The sequence below is a fragment of the Coffea arabica genome, chromosome 6c (genome assembly GCF_036785885.1).
Source record: "Coffea arabica cultivar ET-39 chromosome 6c, Coffea Arabica ET-39 HiFi, whole genome shotgun sequence".
NCBI lineage: Eukaryota > Viridiplantae > Streptophyta > Magnoliopsida > Gentianales > Rubiaceae > Coffea > Coffea arabica.
In genome coordinates, this window is record NC_092320.1 from 61790090 (window position 1) to 61810591 (window position 20502).

General features: G+C 32.3%; 2 protein-coding genes across 2 annotated transcripts; both read right to left on the reverse strand.

Moving 5' to 3' along the window:
- Positions 1–251: 251 nt before the first annotated feature.
- On the reverse strand, positions 252–2453 carry LOC113692727 (cytochrome P450 CYP73A100-like). The gene is made up of 2 exons (XM_027211244.2): positions 1466–2453; positions 252–1199 (listed from the first exon to the last, which is right to left on the reverse strand). Exons 1-2 carry the CDS (start codon positions 2329–2331, stop codon positions 461–463), a joined length of 1605 nt encoding a protein of 534 aa, XP_027067045.1. The 5' UTR covers positions 2332–2453; the 3' UTR covers positions 252–460.
- A 5287-nt stretch (positions 2454–7740) lies between these two features.
- On the reverse strand, positions 7741–11807 carry LOC113691821 (uncharacterized). The gene is made up of 2 exons (XM_027210122.2): positions 10702–11807; positions 7741–8203 (listed from the first exon to the last, which is right to left on the reverse strand). The coding sequence occupies exons 1-2, from the start codon at positions 11370–11372 to the stop codon at positions 8044–8046; spliced, it is 831 nt and encodes a 276-aa protein (XP_027065923.1). The 5' UTR covers positions 11373–11807; the 3' UTR covers positions 7741–8043.
- Between the last annotated feature and the right edge of the window lie 8695 nt (positions 11808–20502).

Here is a 20502-nt window from a genome sequence, read left to right on the forward strand (position 1 = left end):
GTTCATTTGGCGCTGTGAGAGAATGTGTATTCGCTAATAAGTTTCAACAAAACGGGACTGACGACAGTTTAACTGGCACACATCTGTAACCAAGATCTTCAAGGACTTGAAAATACGAGCAGCATAACATCATGAAGTAATTTACTCGGGCGAAGAGTTTATGAGCTCTAGTTATGAATAAAACGAATCAGTAAAGGCAGCCAAAGGGGCAGACACAAATAGCTTGCCCAGGCACGACACAAAAAGCACACTTGAAATAAAGCATACCATGCCAAAATTCATACGGATACGTGATGTACTCGTCTGATCTGATGGTGGTTCAATCTTCATTAAATTCTCCTGGTTTAGTTGGGCCATTCCCTAGCGTAGGCTCTCTCCTTCCAGTAGGAGTAGGAGTAGGTTAGGTCCGACTAGATGTGCTGTTACATTAAAAAAAGAAAAAAAGAAAAAAAAAGGCATATCATGCCTTGACTGGCTTAAATACAACAGTGGAATGTTCCGCAATGTGCAAGCTGAACTGCCCTCCTTTTTCCCTCACATCAATCTTCTCCACGCCAGGAGGGGCCTGCATTTCAAATTCTGTTACCAGTTTAGCAATTATTAGCCCTAAAATTGGCAGCGCTAGAATGATCCCGGGGCAGCTTCTTCTACCCATACCGAAAGGTAAATACCTAAAATCAACCTTTCCACCAGCAACTGCAGCTTCAGTACCATTTTCTTCCTGCAAAAACCGTTCCGGCCGAAACTCGTGAGGGCTCTTCCACCATGCAGGGTTATTGGCTAGCCACCAAGCATTCACCACGACCTTTGATTCTTTTGGTATGGTGTAGTTTCGTAGTTTAGCTTCTTCAAGGTTCATGTGGGGTACAAGTAAAGGTATTGGCGTGTGCAATCTTAGTGTTTCATTGACTGTGGCTTGTAGATATGGTAATTCATGAAGGTTAGACTCTGCAACTGGCCTTCCTTTGAGGATGTCTGAGATTTCATCCCTGATCTTGTCTTGAACATGTGGATGATTGACTAACTCAGCAATGGCCCATTCCATGGACCACAGAGTTGTTTCAATTGCTGCAACATTGATGTTCTCCACAATGTATAGCACATTTTCTTTACTGATTTCTCCTTTCATTTCAGCATCAATTATGTGATCGATGGCACAGCTTATCTTATGCTTTTCTCCATTTTCAGCCATTAATTTCCTGCGTCAAGTCAGAGTTGATGGTTTATATTTCTTTAAACAAGAAGTTGCAGTCACATACACCACAGGAAAACGTAAAAAAGAATTCCACCCTCCTACATTTTTCTTTCAGATACATAAACATACCACGAATGCTAACTGTAGAGCCATGTTTTTTAATTTAGAGATTTTAGCATCAAGAAGAAACCAGAAAAAAAGTTGAGAAGTTTCTAATGTTATTTGAAAGGAAGTGAACCTTTTTAAAGACGAAAAAGCATAACTTATTACCTTCTTTTCTCAACGTAATAATTGTTGAAAAATGCAAGTCTTCTCCTCTGCAAGTCCCTGCACCTCTTCAGGTACCCTCTTAAGAATGGTCTGAGCAATGGAATAAAATCTCCATAATTGTACTCAAAACTCTGAGCCAAACGGCTTCTCTCTGAATTGAACTGAGTTGCTTCAATGAACATAGGATCAGTCTGTGAATCAAATTTTGCATCAAACATCATCCTGTACATGATATTATATAGCATCAACTGCAAACGCTTCCTGATAACAATGCCTTGTGTTCTCACTCTTTCATCAGTTCTCAAGTCACGAACAACCAAGTCCATTTCATCTTCCCACATGTCACTATACTGATGAACAACCTTGTTAGTGAAAAATGGGAGAGTCATTATTCGTCGCATTTTTCGCCAATGTTCACCATAGATGGTGAACACCATGTCTTGGCCATTGCCTGTGAAAATATCAAACACAACGTTTCTGGGGCGAGAACCGAATTCTACACCTTGTGCGTGTAGAACTTGGTTTGCTAGCTCAGGATTTGATACTACCACTAAGTTTTTCGAGCCAAGCTTGAGCAAGAAGACAGGACCATATTTTTTTGACATCTCAGCTAGGAGACGATGGTTCAAGTCATTGCCTACTTGAAGCCAATTGCCAAATATGGGAATGGAAAGCGGCCCTGGTGGGAGTCCAGTTGATTTTTTCGGGCGTAGAAGGTGAATGACCAAAACAAGTAATGGGATGGTAAGAAAAAGGGATTTAAGAGGCAAAGAAATGGAAAAGTGGGTGCAGAACTGATTGATGCCTGTGAGAAGTGCAACTGTAATGACAGTGCAAATAATGGAATTCTTGAGAAGTTTGCCCATGTTGTAATAGGGATAGGAAACTGATCAGTACGAGGAAGGAAAGGTAAGGACATTGAGTTTATATATGACTAATGTAAGTGGGTTTGGAAGGTAGGTATCCGCTGGTTTTAGGAAAATCCACGGGCTTGCTTATGAATCTGGTTAGGAGAATGAAATACCATTTTCTCAAGTCAAATTTGGTGGTTGCACTTGCAGGTTTGGTAGTTGAAGTGCCTCTCCAAGGCCATCCATCTTTGTACAAAGTCTTGAAACAATTCAAACTTGCGTTTCTACAATTTGCGTGGAAATCACACGAGGAACTAGATAATTTCTTGCCGGTTTTTACCTTAATTTGGCTTTGGTGGAGGAAATAAATTTAAGTACTTGTGAAACTGAGATCAACAATCAGATATGTATTAGATGCTCATATCATATGTTGGTCTTTTGTTCCATGGGCTTGAATCACATTTTATACCAACTCTAATTCTCAGTATGTGATGGATATGGATTGAATATTGTTGATATCAAGTCAATGGCAAGAGAGTATTACACCTATACCACAGCAAAAACTATGCATGACATGGTTGAACACAAGAAAAAGGAATCCGTTTGTTTGAGTGTAAAACTTATTCCTGACGAAAAGAAAAGATTTTGAATGAAAATTACTTCATTGAAAAAAAAAATTTCTTTTCCCTTGATTGTCATGTGTTTGGTGCACTTTCCCGGAAAATGTTCCACAAAACAAAAGCCCAAGACAAGATTAGGTTCCTCTATTACGTCTGTGTAGTTATATATAGGGTTAATCACAATTAATCCCCTTAAGGTATACCCCATTTTTCACTTAACCCCCTATAGGATAAAATTACCCTTCCATTATTTTGACTTTTCATTTATCTTTTTTCGTCTCTTTTATTTCCTTTTCTCTTTCTCCTTTCTTCTCTCTTTCATCTTTTCCAATAGAAAACTCCATCTCAACAGAAATTTTTATCTTGAATTTGTAATTGCATTTCTGGGTGAAGGTTTAAAAAGTATTAAAAATTAATTTTGATTTTTTGTATGCTGCCACATGTCACAATTTTCAATTGATGATTATTGATCAGGTCACAATTTCATCTTATGATATTTTCTTGAGAATAACATGAGAAACTAAAAAGAAAAGAGGAAAAACCAAAATTAAAAGAATCGAAAGGCTAAAAAAATTGTATTTTAGGAAAGTGATTTGAATATATTGTAATCATTTAAGGAGAAAATAGATCTCTGCAATTCCTCTTTTTTAATTTCAATCATTAAGATGAAGATTTTTTTATGGGAAAGAGGAATAATTAAAGAAAGAAGAAAGAGACAAAGAAAATGAAGGAGCACAAAAGGGGAAAGGAAAAAAATAAAAGAGAAAAATAAGAGTTTAGAATAATAGAGGGATAATTTTATCTAATGGAGGATAAAGTGAGACAAAAAAAATGATTAGGTGATAAAGTGAGAAATGAGGTATACTTTAAGGGTATTAATTGTGATTAACCCTTATATAGATTTTGGTATGGAAGGAACGGAACAGTGTCAAGAAAGGTGAGGAAGAGGGGACGGCGAGAAGCTTCAAGAGATTACGGGGAAATAACTTCAGTACATCCCATGCGTAAGTTATTTTACAGCCCCGTGGGCGTAAATTGTTTTACACTGGAAAAAATTTTCCCGGACAGCCAAACAACGGAAATTTCAGCCAGAAAATGTTTTCGGTCCAAACAAACAGATGAATATATATATATGAAAGTAGCTATTTTAATCACAGTGTTTCTCACTCTTACGTGACATGCCTAATTGAAGAGAATTAATGGGTTATGAGTCACTTAGATTTTACCCAAACTAAATCCTATTTGGATTATATTATGTGTTTAAAAATTATCTCTAATTTTAAAATAACTTTAAAACCAACTAATTTTATCTTAACGATATCTGCTTTCTATCACATTATAACAATGATTACTATGTTATATGTTTAAAAATTATCTTTAATTTTAAAATAACTTTAAAAAATAACCAATCTTATCTTAATGATATCTGCTGTCTACCAAATTATTACATAGAAGTATAGCAAAACCTTTTTAAATCACAATTATTGAAATCTTACATATTCCATAAATTACTTTTTTGGGCAAACTTCAATTTACCCCCCTGTGATTTAGTATTTTTTTTACATAACCCCCCTATGGTTTCAAAAGTTATATATAACCCCCTTATGATTTAGATTAAAGTGTCAAAGTGACGGAAATGATCATTCATAACGGCGTTACCTAAAATGTCAAAAATACTCTTATATAAAGTTGAAAATTACTTATTAACTAAGGGGGGTTATGTGTATATTTTGAAAATCATAAGGGGGTTATATGTTAAAATATTAAACCATAAAGATGTTATATGGTAAAACATAAAAACTATACAGGGTTAGTGTGTCATGTATTTATAAGGGTAATTTCAACATTTTCAAAAGTTCCGTTACGAATGACTATTTCCGTTACTTTGACACTTTAGTTTAAACTATGAGGGGGTTATGTATAGTTTTTGAAACCAGAGGGGGATTATGTAAAGAAGTACTAAATCACAGGGGAGTAAAATGTAATTTGACCTACTTTTTTTTTACCACCGTATCATTGATTAGTATTCAAATTATTCATCATCTCTTCTTAATTTTGAATTAACTTAGTGTAAAAAAGAAAATTAACTGTTACACTGATAGAATTACCAATATTATAGGAAATTGAATATTTATTGTTGAAGAAAAATGGATTAATGGATCTTTTTCTACTTAATTAAGTATGAATATATAATTATAGGTTTATGGTCATTATAAAAATTTAAATTATCTAAAAGAATAATTATAAAAAAGAATATCTACCAAGTTTTAGATATGGGGTACATTATTTGATTTATACTATCACATTATAGTGAAAGTATGTAAATAAATTTTTAAAAATTAGTAAATAATTGAACATTTAAAATACATTAATGTTTTAAAATTAATATGAATGAACACGTAGAACTATTGTTAATTTTTTTATTTAAATTATTCATATTTGTATAAATTCACAATAAATAAATAAAAAAAAGACCGTGCTAAGGCACGGGTAAAATTCTAGTTTTCTTCTGAAAAAGACAACAATAATCATATCCTTTTCTCCATTACCATCAAACACTCTACCTTCAAAATTACATCAACAAGGTTTAATACCGAAAAAAACTCCTGCATTTTCATGGGAGTGTTTAAAAATTAGATGGGTCAAGAAATATGTTCAAATCTTAATTTCTTTCTCGTGAGTGACTAGTTGCATTGAACAACAAAATACTACTTTGCAAAATGGCAATTTGCTTTGTAAACTTTTCATGCCCTATTCTTTGAGATTGATTCTGTCTTTCCAGCCAATGTGAAATGGTGGATAATGTAAGAAGGAAAATGTGCACAGCACCTTTTTTTTTTTTTTTTTTTTTTTTATCATATTTTTCATGTGCTACAATACAATAGCAGGCCAATGACAACAAAGAATTTATGGTTTGACTAATTCACATCTTTGAACATCAAATGTGTCTTTGAAATATCATACCTAACCACCTTTCTTCATATATATATTATGTTCTAGTTTGATTTTTCACCTACATATGAGATTTTAAAGTAGGCAAAAAAAAAAAAAAAAAAGCTAAAACTCACGATCTACCCTAGGGTAACTTTTACTGATTCTTATAAATTAGCATTTTTCGATGCAGCCTTGCAGTAACAATAAACCAATATTATAATCATATAAACTAGCTGTACAATAAACAGAAATAAGGAAGAGTTTTGAAATGTATTATTCTTCTGTATTTTGTTCCCAAATTTTTAAAACTTAATTCTGTCCTTGATCTGCTTTATATTTCTTTTTTGTTCGTATTAAAAAGATAATGATGATATCAAAATTTTTTAAATAATATTTCGCTTGCATCATAAACATATTTCTCAATCCATCTTTTTATATTCTTAATGACATTTTTATCTCACATATATCATATCACAAAAAGTGTTACAGTAAATATTTTAAATAATACGCTATCCAAACAATTGTTTGGAGCAGAGGACTAAGAAGAAGAGGATAAGAATTTTGAGGTTTAGCAATAGTGGATGACTTTTCCTGAAGGTGATATTAGGGTTAATTTCATTTTGTCCCCCCAAACTTTGGACGGTTATCCACTTCAGTCCCTAAACTTCAAAATGGGACATTTAAGTCTCTAAACTTATAAATGCCTCTCACTTAAGTCCCTAAACTTATAAAATAGGACACTTAAATTCCTAAACCCTTATAAAATGGGACACTTCGACCACCAACGGCATTCAGGATTTGTTAACAATTTTCCTTAAGTGGGAGGTATTTATAAGTTTAGGGACTTAAATGTCCCATTTTAAAGTTTAGGGACTGAAGTGGATAATCGTTCAAAGTTTGGAGAGGTAAAGTGGTATTAACCCGCGATATTAACCCTAATTTAAAAGATTCAATTTCTTTGCAAGATATAGCAAGGTTTCAAAACTTCATGGAGCATGATAAAAGATAATGAATGACTTCTAGTCAACAGAGTTATTGGTGTCTTCTCACAAATATCACATGATCTTCTCCCTACTTTTCTAGTCCACTGTTGTCCTAAAGTGACATATTTGGTAGGTGTCCTGTTAATGAAAAGACTCTTCTGTCTTTATACTTCTCATTTTAGTCATAATAAAAAATCAAGGTAATAAAATATACCTACTACATACAAGTCCTCCCAACCAACTCCCAATAGAAGAGTTGACTTAATCGGGTGAGAGGAAAGGGTTCAAATCTTGTCTCCCACTAATTGTCACAAGTATGGCTCTCTAAATTCAACGAACGTGTAGTGCTACACACCCGTCTAATCCGATGGTGGTTCAGTTTTTGTCGCCCTCCCCCCCCCTCCCACAGACTCAATTAGATCCCCCCTAGAATAGGATAGAGTAGGAGTAAAAGTAGATGTAGAATAGACAAATACCGAGTGTCGAAAAAAAAAAAACATACAAGTCCTCCCCGACCGTCCTATACAAATATTTTAAACAAAAATGCTTTTAAATCACTAAAAGTTGGGTTACTAAAATTATGAAAATTAATTACCGAACATTCTTGTTGAGTGCTTGAAAGCGTTTTTTTTTTTTTGCCCTTTTATAAACGCACCGCAATCCCAAATGCGACCCAAGTGTTGTTTCAGATAAAACCATGTTCATTTTTATCATCAGCAGTTAAATTATTGCACCAAAAGAATACAAGAAATTGTTGTTGTAATAGAATCATATGGTGGTCTGCTTTTAGACAATATGAGCGCATTCTCAACATTTCAGTGCAATGATCCAGCTAAATTACTGCAATTCATATCATAATTCTATCCATTCCTATTTGCTACCACTCATTAAACACATCTATAATATTTAGAAGATTCAAATATCCAATGTCCTTTCACGTATAGGTTGGTTATACATCCTCTCCCCCTTTACATATTCCCTTACAAAATATCTATACTTTTAGATACTTCATTGGTTTTATGTTCATACAAGCAGATATATATATATCATATGCCTCTTCAATCCCCACCAAAACAGAGAGTTTCTTTTCTTCTTATGAGAAAGAAACAAGTTTATTTCAAGTAGGTTTTCTGCACCATGACTATTAGGTTCATTTATCTATATCATATGTATAGGTGCCATGGAACTACTTAAGCTGCAGCCACACCAGCAAAAAACTGCATCGGACCGGAGCATGGCGAGGCCGAGTACTCGAGGGGCTTCACCGTTCCAGAAACACACTTTTCTTTGTGTTCGTCGATGGAGATCTGCTGATATCGACACTCGGCGCTGCAAAATGCCTTCTCTCCTCTGCACAGCAACGAGATGCAAAATATGACACTAGAAAGAAGTGCTTTTTTTTTTTTTTTTGCTTTGCTTTAGAAATGTAACATAAAATGTGCTCCATAAAAATCCTGTCAAGAGTTGACTGAAAAGCTGATATTTGAAGGAAACAGCTAATGATTCTCGAAATACTTCGAATCAGCTAGCTGAGATCTTTCCACCAGGGCTAGATTCGAATGCAGACAACCAGTCATGGAATTATATGAAAAGACAAAAGAGTAAGGACAATATAATTGACAAGGAGAATTGAGTAGGACAAAAACAGGAAAGGCCACACCAAGAACAAGTGGAAGGAGGGTGTAAGACAACTTAGTCTCAGCTTCCAAAATGTGGAGATGTTTAACCATTGCCCTATGAAATATCTAACGTGAAAATCTAAGGGAAAATTAGTAACATTGAAAATGACATGAAAACACCTAACAACTAGCAAAGGCAAATTGCAGCTTGCTGCTATCCATCAATTGACAGCAACAGAACATGGTTTACACTTGCAGAAAGTTAAAGTGAAGTAAGATACACTTCAGAAACTTTCATTCACCCTACTTGCAACAGTTTTCATTAACAGGCACTCTTTAACACCAATCTTCTTAGCAGAGATAATCCAACTACTACTTCACCTTTCTTTAGAACTTAAAAAGATTAGCAGTGATAAAAGAAATGGCATCATCAATGTACTTGAGTAAGTTTTGAACAAGTGACAGCTAGAGGAACATAGCTTGGGTGCGTAGATGAAGTGAGCTGCTGCACAAAATATTCATGACAATTGATACCTTGCTTAAGAAATTTTTTAACCCTAGCGTTGACTTGCGAATTTAGGATGATGTAAAGAACAGCAAGGCACAATGAAAACCATTTCTTGAAAAAACACAAAGATCATTGCTTGTTTCTAATGGACAAAACATGCCAGCAGTTGAGACTCTTCTGAACTAAGTTCCACCAGAAGATAAGAAAGAAGATGGCAGAACAAGCACCCAAGCACTTCATAGACTACTAGTATTTAGAAGAATTTATTCTGTGCTTTGTAGACAGCTTAAGCAACAGCAAAACAGCTCAAATCTTAACCATTTGCACAAGGAGATGAACCGTGTATAGGCAGAATCAATTGCCTTTAGAAATGAGAAAGAAATTTGGCAAAAATATACAGGTCAAAAAACTTATAAAAATCAGAAAAACAATCCAATCTTTTTTTCTAGCTCATTGACCAAGTATGCAAGAAGTGCTCTGGAAGTTAAAATTATAATTGGGGAACAACAATGGAAGAATTTCAATTAACAAAGGAAAAAAAAAAGAGAAGAAGATATAGGTAAACTGCCAGATTGCTAAAAGAATCCTACATAACATTTAAATTGAACAACTTTCATCTCCAATTGACGCAATGTATATTTTTAGACATTTTTCTTCAACTCAAGGTAGCAGTCGGATTTAAGATTTACATACACTTATTTGACTTAGCTACCCTTTTGAGAACAAAGGAAAGTATTCATTGTTCAACCAACTAATTAATATATAACCATATATGTTGAGCAGAGCAATCCCATAAATGCATATCACCAACTAACAGAGCCAACACGCAGCCACAACTTTAACATCAGATTAGAAGCAAACATGAATCTGGATGCAAAAGCAAATTAGAAAAATCTGTTGCAACTGACAGCAGGTATTATACAGAACAACAGTTTCAGTAACTAAGAGGTCAGATCAAAAGTGGGTCAGAATGCAGACAACTTATACTGAGAAAAACCAACTTGTTATTCTGAAGTGAATCTATTATTAGCAAGATATCAGGGCCACAGATAGTAACAAATGATCAAAGCTGGCCCATGAATTACTTGGTCAATCAACTCAATAATTCTCAAGGCTCCACATACCAATCAATAAACTCAGAGTACTGGCCTTACACAAAGCATTTCCATTAAACCATCATAACCTTCTATTCGTGAAGTTCTTGAGTACAATTAAAATTTGAAACTAACACTGAAAAATCCAGATCAAGATCTTTATCTGAAAACCTCTGAACTTCGTATTGGAAATTCATTACCGTTGATTGTTTCTAAATTGTGCCTCAAGCTTATAATTAAGACGTATCTACCATTGCATAGTTCGTAATGGTAGATAAAAACCTTGAAAAAAAACATAAAAGACACTCGAAAATCTTTTTAAAAAACTAGGTTATTTTTAGGATCTTCCAAAAAATGTAGACAAATCACCAATAAAAAGCACAAAAACATTCAAGTTTGCACTTCAAGCGAAAAAAAAAAAGAAGGTAGGATGAAAGACCAATCAAGAATCCAAAAGCAGACTAAAACATTAATATTCAAACAAGCTTCCAGATTCAAAATCATCAATCACGCATAAAACAAACACATACCAGAAGGAAAAAGCAAAACATACAAATAGCATATACCAATCCCACTGTGCAGATAAAACATAAAGATAGAGAACAAGTAAATCTGATCAGTATCTACCTGTACATGAAAATGTCCAACCCATGAAGCTGCTTTTTGCAAAGAAAGCAAGAATTGAGAAACTCAGCATACGGAAAAGCTGCTACTGGGACTTCACCAGCATGACTAACTGCAGAGGAAGCAGAAACCACCTCAGAACTCACCCAGTGACCGATACTAGCATTACTGATATTCTCAGCGTTGCTAATGATAGCATCAGTACTATTTCTATTACGCAAGAAACCACCATCATCAAAGTACTCTTTTTTCTTGATTTGATTATCCCCAACATGAGATATCACACAAGTATACTCCTCACACAACTCCATTTCTTCAATACTTAGCCTCCTCTTAGTAACACCGCCAGTATTAATAGTAGTGCTTTTATCACTACTACTTTTAGCTGATGACAAAGAAGTGAACTTTTTGTTGCTGAGAATTGAGATTGGATTTGATAACGATCTTGGTGAGATTGCAAGAATTGCAGCCCTCTTAAAAAAGGGATCTTGAGAACAATACTCATCCTTCAAAGCTGCAAGAATACCAAGGCCAACAACCCCGTTTGGCTCTTCAAAGTTCCTGGGAGATTTGACTGGTAATTTTGTTGTTGGGGTTTCAGAACTGGAAAAGGTGAAAAGGGATAGATTGATGGACAGTTTCTTGGTTTTGGTATTCTTCACGTTGTTAGCCATTTATGTACACTCTACTTTCTTGGTCACACACACAAGCAGAGAGAGAGAGAGAGAGATTTTTTGTGTGTTTCTGTTTTGTTGAATAAATCCCTCTTTCTCCCTCCCTCACAGAATCACACAACCAGAATTTTTATCTGTTTCTGAGACTGATAATAGTCTAATCACGATTGGATTTTTTATTTTCCAAGTTGTTTGCTCAAATGGAAGTGGGAAAGAGTGAGGCGCTGAGGAACAGATGATGGTACTGGTGATGGTGGAGGAAGGGGAGGTGGTGGTGGTGGATGGAGGAGGGGTGGTGGCAGTGGAAGGGAGGAGGGGCAGTGAGGAGGAGAAGAAAGTGGCAATGGGCTTTAATGGAAGAAGAAGACCACCACCAGTTTCTTCACTCCCTCCTGTGTCTCTTTAAAAAGTAAAAACCTGTGATTTTCAGGTCCCCACAACCCACACCCCACCAAAAACCAAGCAATAAGTATTAAAAAAAAAGGAATAAAATGAAGTACAGTTTACAAATACTCTAGTTTATGGATTTAACTCAGTAATCTTCAAGATTGGAACATTTTAATTGAAATGTTCTACTAAGATCAAATAGCTTATTATATTGCACATTGAAAGCATTTTAGTGCCTTCTATCCTTCATCTTTTGAATTAGTTACTCTAGACAGAATTTAAGGATTTTTTTAGTAGAATTGGTTTAATGATTAAAGTTGAAATCCAATTTAGAGGTTCTGAATTTAAATCCCTCCTTACATTACATACTTTTTAAATTCCATCATTCTCATACTAAAAAAAATTAAAAAGAAACTGCATAATTGATGCAAAGATTTTGAATTGTCAAATCAATTAGAGAACTTGAAAACAATAATAGGAAACATATAAAACAACTGCACATTGATGTCTCCTACATAGCAAATGTAACAAAATTTTAAACCAATAATGAGTTTGGAAATAAGATTTTTTAGAAAAGTTGTTTCAAATGAAACTATAATGCTTTTTGTAATGTGATGTATGTGAAATAAAAAAAATATTTAAGAAATATATATGTAACATACAAGTGAAACAAAATACGCATCATAAAAGTAAAGCGTAAAGAATGTGTGAAATCAAGATCCGATGGCTAGGGAGAGACCCTTTAAAACTCTTTCATATACTAGGTCGGGGGTTCCTACCCTAATACATTACACAAGAAATTTCTTGTTTTTAACAAATCAAGAGAGCGCAATAGTGCACTTGTCCGGAATACTTTTATCTAATATATATTATAGCCAAATATAGATTATGTTTTATACATTTACAACAAAATATTCATTTCTTTTGTATAAAGAAATGAATTTAGATGCTTACCATATAATTTTGGTAACAATATTAGTCCCTTTATTTATTTATTTATTTATTTTTTGCATTTACCACGCTTCTAGGCTTGTTCATGGAAAGAAGGGTGTCCTATGAATAGATAAGAGATTAATCTGTAAAATAGATGAAGAATCTACATCAAACAATTTATGAAACTAAATGTCTAAATCTATTTCATCACTCCCATATATTGATACTGAAATGGCTAATATACCTTAGAACATCTTAGCTGGTGGAAGAGTATGCTTCAAAGCTTTGTGAATTCTTTTTTTGAAGTGTTGCAATCAATTATAGTTTATCATACCAACTAAAACGGATTCGGCATTAATCAATTGATACATCTTCAAACTACGAAAGCTCCCCAAAGATAAAGATATTGAATAATTGACACAATGTTTAATGTGTAATTCAAAGTATAGTTTTCTAGGCTTTACCACATAATTGGAGCAATCAAATCATTTTTTTTACGTTTTATCGTACTTTCTTCATAAGAAATTAAACTTCCGAATGCAAAACTAATTCAAATCGAATTGTATAAGATTTACATAACAAAAATGGCAAATCGTGATTGCAATAGTTATAGGTTGGATTATGTTACTACTTACTATGACTATTGTGCTCCACTGGAAATCTCCATGGGGAATTCATAGCACAAATATAAGAAGTAAAATAAATTATAAACTAGCCATAAACTTTCTACTCTCAAGAATTTTATGTCTTGGTTTTCGGTCATTTGTCATATGATATCAATGGAGATGGCCTTTTTTTATATTGCAACTTAGAAAAGTTACAAATGTCAAAAGTGTCAACAAGACCCCAATCAATTGATATTATCGTATGGTAAAGCACAAAATGAGAAATAATAAAGTGAAAATGAAAAATTAAAATCCGTATACATCGATTAAGAGGTCATACCATATAAAAAATTTGGATTCCATATCATACTGAGACAAATTTCAAGGATAAAAGCAAAAAGCAAAGAAAAATAAAAAATAAAGACACTCTTCTGTATGTATGTGCTTTTGTATATGTTGTTGTGTATCTTTGATTTATATTTGTAAACAAGGGCAAGTTGTTATTTCTATGTGCTAGGATTTTAATATGGATTAATTTTGTATATACTGACAGTGTATATAATTTCATCATTAAATACATGACACATAATTTGAATTTAAATTTTACATATGTATCATATGTGATAGTGTATACACGGTTGGTATATATAAGATTAACTTTTTTAAAATTCAATATCCCTGGTCTTTTGACTTGTTTACTAAAATCCATCTTTATTGAAGCTATATACGTGTATAAAACTATATGTTGACTTAATGCATGGTCCCAAAAAGTCTTGATGATTATTTGGTAAATGTTTCTATCCAAGAAATGTTACATTAATTTCCACAAGTAAAAGGCCCATTTGGAGAAAACAAACAAAATAGTTGTCACTCTTACTTAAGGGAGATTAAGATAGTTTTGGCAAATAATTAAAATATTCAAAGTAATATGTATAAAAGTCAAGTAAGAAATAGTGTTCAAAGGATATGTAATAGTGTATTCATTTGATCTAGAGGTGGGAACTACTCCTTTTAATTCCTCTTGACCCAATTGGATCCTCCTCTAAATAGGTTAGAATAGGAGTGGAGTAAAAGTATGGTAGGCGTTAACAATTGCCAAAAAAAAAACTTCAATAACGAGATTAAAACTTTTCTACCTCTCCCTCACCCTACTCTTCTTTCTCCATAGGAGAGAGATCTTGGTCTTAAGCCAAGGTCTCCCTCCTCTTCCTTTATTCTCCCTTCTTCTTTGTTCTTACTTTTATTTAATAAACTTTCTCTTAGGGAAGCCAAGGTCTCCCTTCCTCTTCCTTTATTCTCCCTTTTTCTTTGTTCTTACTTTTATTTAATAAACTTTCTCTTAGGGTATCTTAGTGAGAGCTTTTTTCTCTCCCAATTATCATGGTAAGGGTTTTGTTTAGTTTTTGGGAAAATCGTTTAAAACGTCCCTTACATTTTACAAAACAACTTTTTTCATCTCTCACTTTTAAAAATGTAATTTTACGTCCCTTACAAATTCACATTGGCCAAATTTGGTCCCTACTTAGGTTTTCGACTAGTTTTTTATCGGAATTTACCACATGCCTTGCATGTGATCATATTTTAATGGCAAAATTGTCAAATCAAATTTTATATAATTCGATTCATAATCTCTCACATTTCATAAAATAAAATTTTTCGTCCCTTACATTTTACAAAACAACTTTTTTCATCTCTCACTTTTAAAAATGTAATTTTACGTCCCTTACAAATTCACATTAGCCAAATTTGGTCCCTACTTAGGTTTTCGATTAGTTTTTTATCGGAATTCACCACGTGCCTTGCATGTGATTATATTTAATGGCAAAATTGTCAAATCAAATTTTATATAATTCGATTCATAATCCCTCACATTTCATAAAATAAATTTTTTCGTCCCTTACATTTCACAAAATGAATTTTTTTATCCTTCACCTTTTTTAAAATGAATTTTTTCATCTTTTATTGATCATGTGTGTGAATAAATTTTTTTTTTAAATCCATGTATATATCTGTTTGATTTCACCTGAACAGTACAAACAGCATGTGAAATCAAATAGAGATATATTACATACTATTCGTACTGCTCAAGTGAAATCAAATAGATATATACATGGGTTTAAAAAAATTGTTAGTTTTTCACTTATATTCATTTTCTTTTACTCGAAATTTGAAAATAAAGAAGACATTTAATCATAAATATTATTGAGTGTTTATATCGTATTAAATTTGGATAGAAAAAAATAAACAAAAGAAAAATGTGACAAAAAGAAATAAGTGATTGGCATTTTCAAATTTTAAGATAATCACAAGGCAAGTAATTCAACTGTTGGTCTTAAAAGTATCGAGTAGAGATTTCATATTTAAACTGAAATTTGTTAGCACAATTATAGAATTCGAGTTATGACCCATTAATTAGATGACCTTATTATACAATTCAATAAATAAATTATTATCAAAAGAGAAATGTCACAAATATTGAATATGTTTAAATGGTGAAATCATATAAATATATACTTGGGTCTCAAACAAAATTATTAGTTTTAAACCCCTATATATATCTATTGAATAGCATGTGTATAACTACGATTAGCATGTTTATATGAAATCCAATAGAGATAAATTACATGTTATTCGTACTGTTCAGGTAAAATCAAATAGACATATACGTGGGTTTGTAGGAAAAAAGTTATTCATACACATGATCAATGAGGGATGAAAAAATTCATTTTGAAAAATGTGAGGGATGAAAAAATTCATTTTTTGAAATGTGAGGAACGAAACAATTCATTTTGTAAAATTTTAGGGACGAAAAAATTCATTTTGTGAAATGTGAGGGACTATGAATCAGATTATGTAAAAATTTGATTTGACAATTTTGCCCTTAAAAAATGATCACATGCAAGTCACATGGTAGATTCCGGCCAAAAACTAGTCAGAAACCTAGGTAGGGACCAAATTTAGTCAATGTGAATTTGTAAGGGACGTAAAATTACACTTTTAAAAGCGATAGACGAAAAAAGTCATCTTGTAAATTGTGAGGGACGTTCTGAACGATTTTCCCTTAGTTTTTATTTTTTTTGTTATTTATTTTCTCAGATTTAAGAATTTCTTCAAATCTATATGTTAGATCTAAAATTTTTTGGATTTTCTCGTCAGATCTCAACATCAGTTTTGAACTTGAACCAGTTGGATAGCAGATCTGAGGGAATAGACATGCACAGATATCTATGGAGCGGTTCGTTCGATTGGTCAAATTTGATGATTTGTGATTCATAGTATAATCTTTTATATTTTGTAATTCAATTAAATCTTATAATTTTTCAGATCAAATATATCTGTGACATGGTCAATGCATTTTTTGCCATTAGTGCGGATTACTTTGTCAAGCAAATCGTGCTAGACGATTTCCAGCTATATTATTAATAATATTGACTTATGTTTTATAAAAAAAAATGATTGCAAAAAAAAAAAATGTTCAATTGAAGAACGTACAATAAAATGGCCCCATGTTTAAGTGGCATACATAATTATGGTAAAGAGAATATTTCATCAGTTTATGTTGTCGAAAGAAAAATAAAGTATTGAAAAGGATAGTTTGCCACCGATGCACATCTACCAAATGGACATGATACACATCATGATTATCTTCCCCAATTTTCACAATTGAAAAAGAAGGTACAGACCAGCAACGAAGAAATATCAAAACAAGATTAAGTGACATCCTAGATGCATTTCTAGTACTTTTGATTGAGCTCGCTGCTTTATTATGTTCAAATTTTCTTCTTTATTAACCATCAATGGTGGTTTTCATCTATATCTCTTGATGACTCGAATCTGTAATTATAAAACCTTATGATTACAAATAAAAAGTTTTACCATTTAAAAATGTACTTCATTGTCACATTGATTAGCTCATTTCTGTAATGGATAATTAATTATATGTGGAGCTTTTCATCTACCTCACGTTTTTTCCCTTAAGAAAAGTTGAAAAAAAAAAGGCAAAAAGTTGAAAAAAAAAAAAGGTTTTGCCTTCTAATTTAACAGTTTAGTACATGGTATTACAAAACATTTTAGTTTCTATGTCCCGTAAAATATTTCTCCATACCAGCTAGTTTGTGTGAATATTTTAAACAAGTTGATTTTTTTTAAGTATGAAAGTTGACTTATCAAGATTATTGGGATGATATTATTAGAATGTTGTACTAAAAAGTTTTTAAAATTTAGATGAAATCCTTAGTGCATTAATATTTGAAGATTTAACAAGTAACTAAGTGTGGTGAGGGAAAGAAATTGTAAGTAAGAGATCCCGCTTATATATTAAAAAAAATAATTGTGGTACTATTAAAAGTTTGTAGAAATCATCATCAACCCAATTTTTTTGTTTTCTATTATAAAAGTTATTCATGCACTTTCAACTCAAATATAAAAGGAATTAAAAGAACAAACAAGGAAAATAGTTTCAGCTTTGTTGCAAAATTATACACTGTTAAAATTATTCTTACGCATACATTTGTCTTTTTATGTTGTTCATTTTCGTTCAAAACAAATAAACGCACATGTAAAGACTTGTATACAAATCCAAATTAAATGTCCTTTTTGGCATTTGGAATCAATTATACATGTGTCCAATTCTTTTTCAAGTCCTTCAAAAATAGGATGAAATATGAATAAAGGATTTTTTTTATTCAGTGTACTAAGATTGAAGAATAAAATGTGGCTCGAATGTCATTTTATCAAAAAAAAAAAAATCTAAAATTTTCACATTAAAGTTAATGCAACTCAAATCCTGAGTAAGAATGTCAAAATTTATAGCGGTTTCATCATCTTTTTTTGGTGTGTTTTTCTTGGAGTTTAGGATACAAAATAGAAAGAATCATAACTAAAGAAACTATAAGAAGCATATTATCAAGCAAAGATTTGATGGTAGCATAGCATTAAATGAAAATTTATTTGACTTTTTCAACTAGAAAATTTTAGTAAATTCAAGAAATCACAATAGCTCAAAAAGATTGAGAAAAAGTTGTCTTGTTAGCCAAGAAAAAGATCAAAATATTTAGAGACAAGCTTAATTTGATAACAATATAGTAACACTTTGTAAATATTTAAACCTTTTGTATTGTTATAGCTGGAATATTAGTGTCAGAAGAAATTTTCTAAAATGACATGTATACCTTTCACTAACTAAAGACTAAATCACATTAATAATTGATCCAAGATAGGAATGGAAATGGATAGGGTAAAATCCGATATCCATTTTCAACCCGATGGTTAATACGATTATACGACTGATGCGTAATCCGTTAGGGTTTGGCATTGATTAGGGATAACTAATAGATAATCCGATAGGGTTTGATAAAAGAACCCTAAAAACTCGAAATCCAAGATACATACACAAATACATGTGTGTGTGTACATAATACAGATATTTTACCCTTCATAAAATGCTAAATTACTCTCATATAGGTTGTATGACTCTATCAAACTTTAAAATTTAACATAATGGGTTGATTTAATATTATTTATGTATTAATTTTAGTTTGAGAATAGTTAATTACCTTTTTCTGAATTATTTAAATTACTAAGTGGATGGTACTCAATAAATAATCCAAACTCGAGAGTGAGAAGGTTTGATAATGGAAATTTAAAACCTGTAGACTTACCTGACAAGGTTTGGTAAAAAATTGAGATAAACAAGTTAGAATTTGGTAAAAAAGATTTTTGAGAATACCATCCCGCTGCCATCCCTAATCTAACATAGATAACAGCTCCTTTTTCCTTCTTCCTTACTGGAGGGTCAAAAAATAAAGAATTAACTAAATAAACTATCAAAAGTAAGTAAAGAAGAAAAAGAATAGTAAATGTGTTTGGATAGTAAATTATTTATACAAACTTACCTACTTACATCATAAATATATTTTTAATCACCTTTTTATCTCACATATATTACATCAAAAAATGTTACAGTATTTTAAAAAAAAATTATCCCAAAGAGTGTATTTCTCATCTTCCAAATAACCAAGCATTTAGATGACATTTGATTAAAATAAAGTGACCAAGATTTACGTAGTGAAAGAAAAAAGTAAGCTTAAAGTGGACTAATATTTTGCATGTACTTCTTAATCATAGATTAAAGAAAAGAAGCAAGATTAGGAATTAACCAAAAAAAAAAAAAAAAGGCGTAGACCCCACGCGTCAGAAAATGAATGGGCGGGCCACCACAATAACAATGATTTAATTGGCAACTCTTATAAAGCTGTCCACCCCCTTTACCGCACAATCATGACGTGACTTTTAAGGAGATATCATCTCTACACGTGCCCCCTATGACGTCATCTCTTTGTTCCTTGTATTTCGCCGGTGCCGTATCGAAGCGCCTGCCGACGTGGCAATTTTCCACCTCAGCCTCGGGTCGGGTCTGGCAGTAATAGTAACTCTGATGACTGAGAACGAGAATAAGTCGTTGATTTATTCCCCGGCCAGCACGCAGGTCTTGGGAGTTTCCAAGTAAGTGACCATTCTGTGCGCGGTGAGTAAGTGACCATACTAGTGGGTTTACATACACATTGTATATGTAAAATTTGATCCTCAAATGCAAATTAAAATCGTCTTGCAAGTATATATATATATATATATATATATTAACAATATAAGAAAGATTAATCTTTATAATAATATAGCATAATACTATTACATCTTGTGCATATAAATTCTACTACTTAGTAAATAATAAATACATATGAAATTGCTGTGGAGGCATTGATTTGGAGTATAAATGTCAATCGCAATCCAATTATGTCACCTCACCAATAACTTGTTCATTAATTTTAAATGGATCTAAATAGATATCCAATTAAATTCAATTAATTGGTGGGTAGTCAACTGGCTCGATTCATCCATTTGTACCCGTTTAAAAATAATTTCGCATTTAAACTCAACTTTTAGTGAGTATTAAGCAAATAAATTTTAATTTTTTTACCAATCTAATAACAATAAAAAAACTATTATTTCTTGTCAAACAATATGCGAAATTTTTTTTTAAAAATAAGTAAAACTTTAAGTGACTCATAAATGTATAATTAGGTATATCCATGCGTATTTATTGAATGGATATAAGTGGATACTCATTTATACCAATTTAAATGGATTGATTCAATTATACCTATTATCTAATTATGACCCGCCCAAACCTGTTCAAATCACCAATT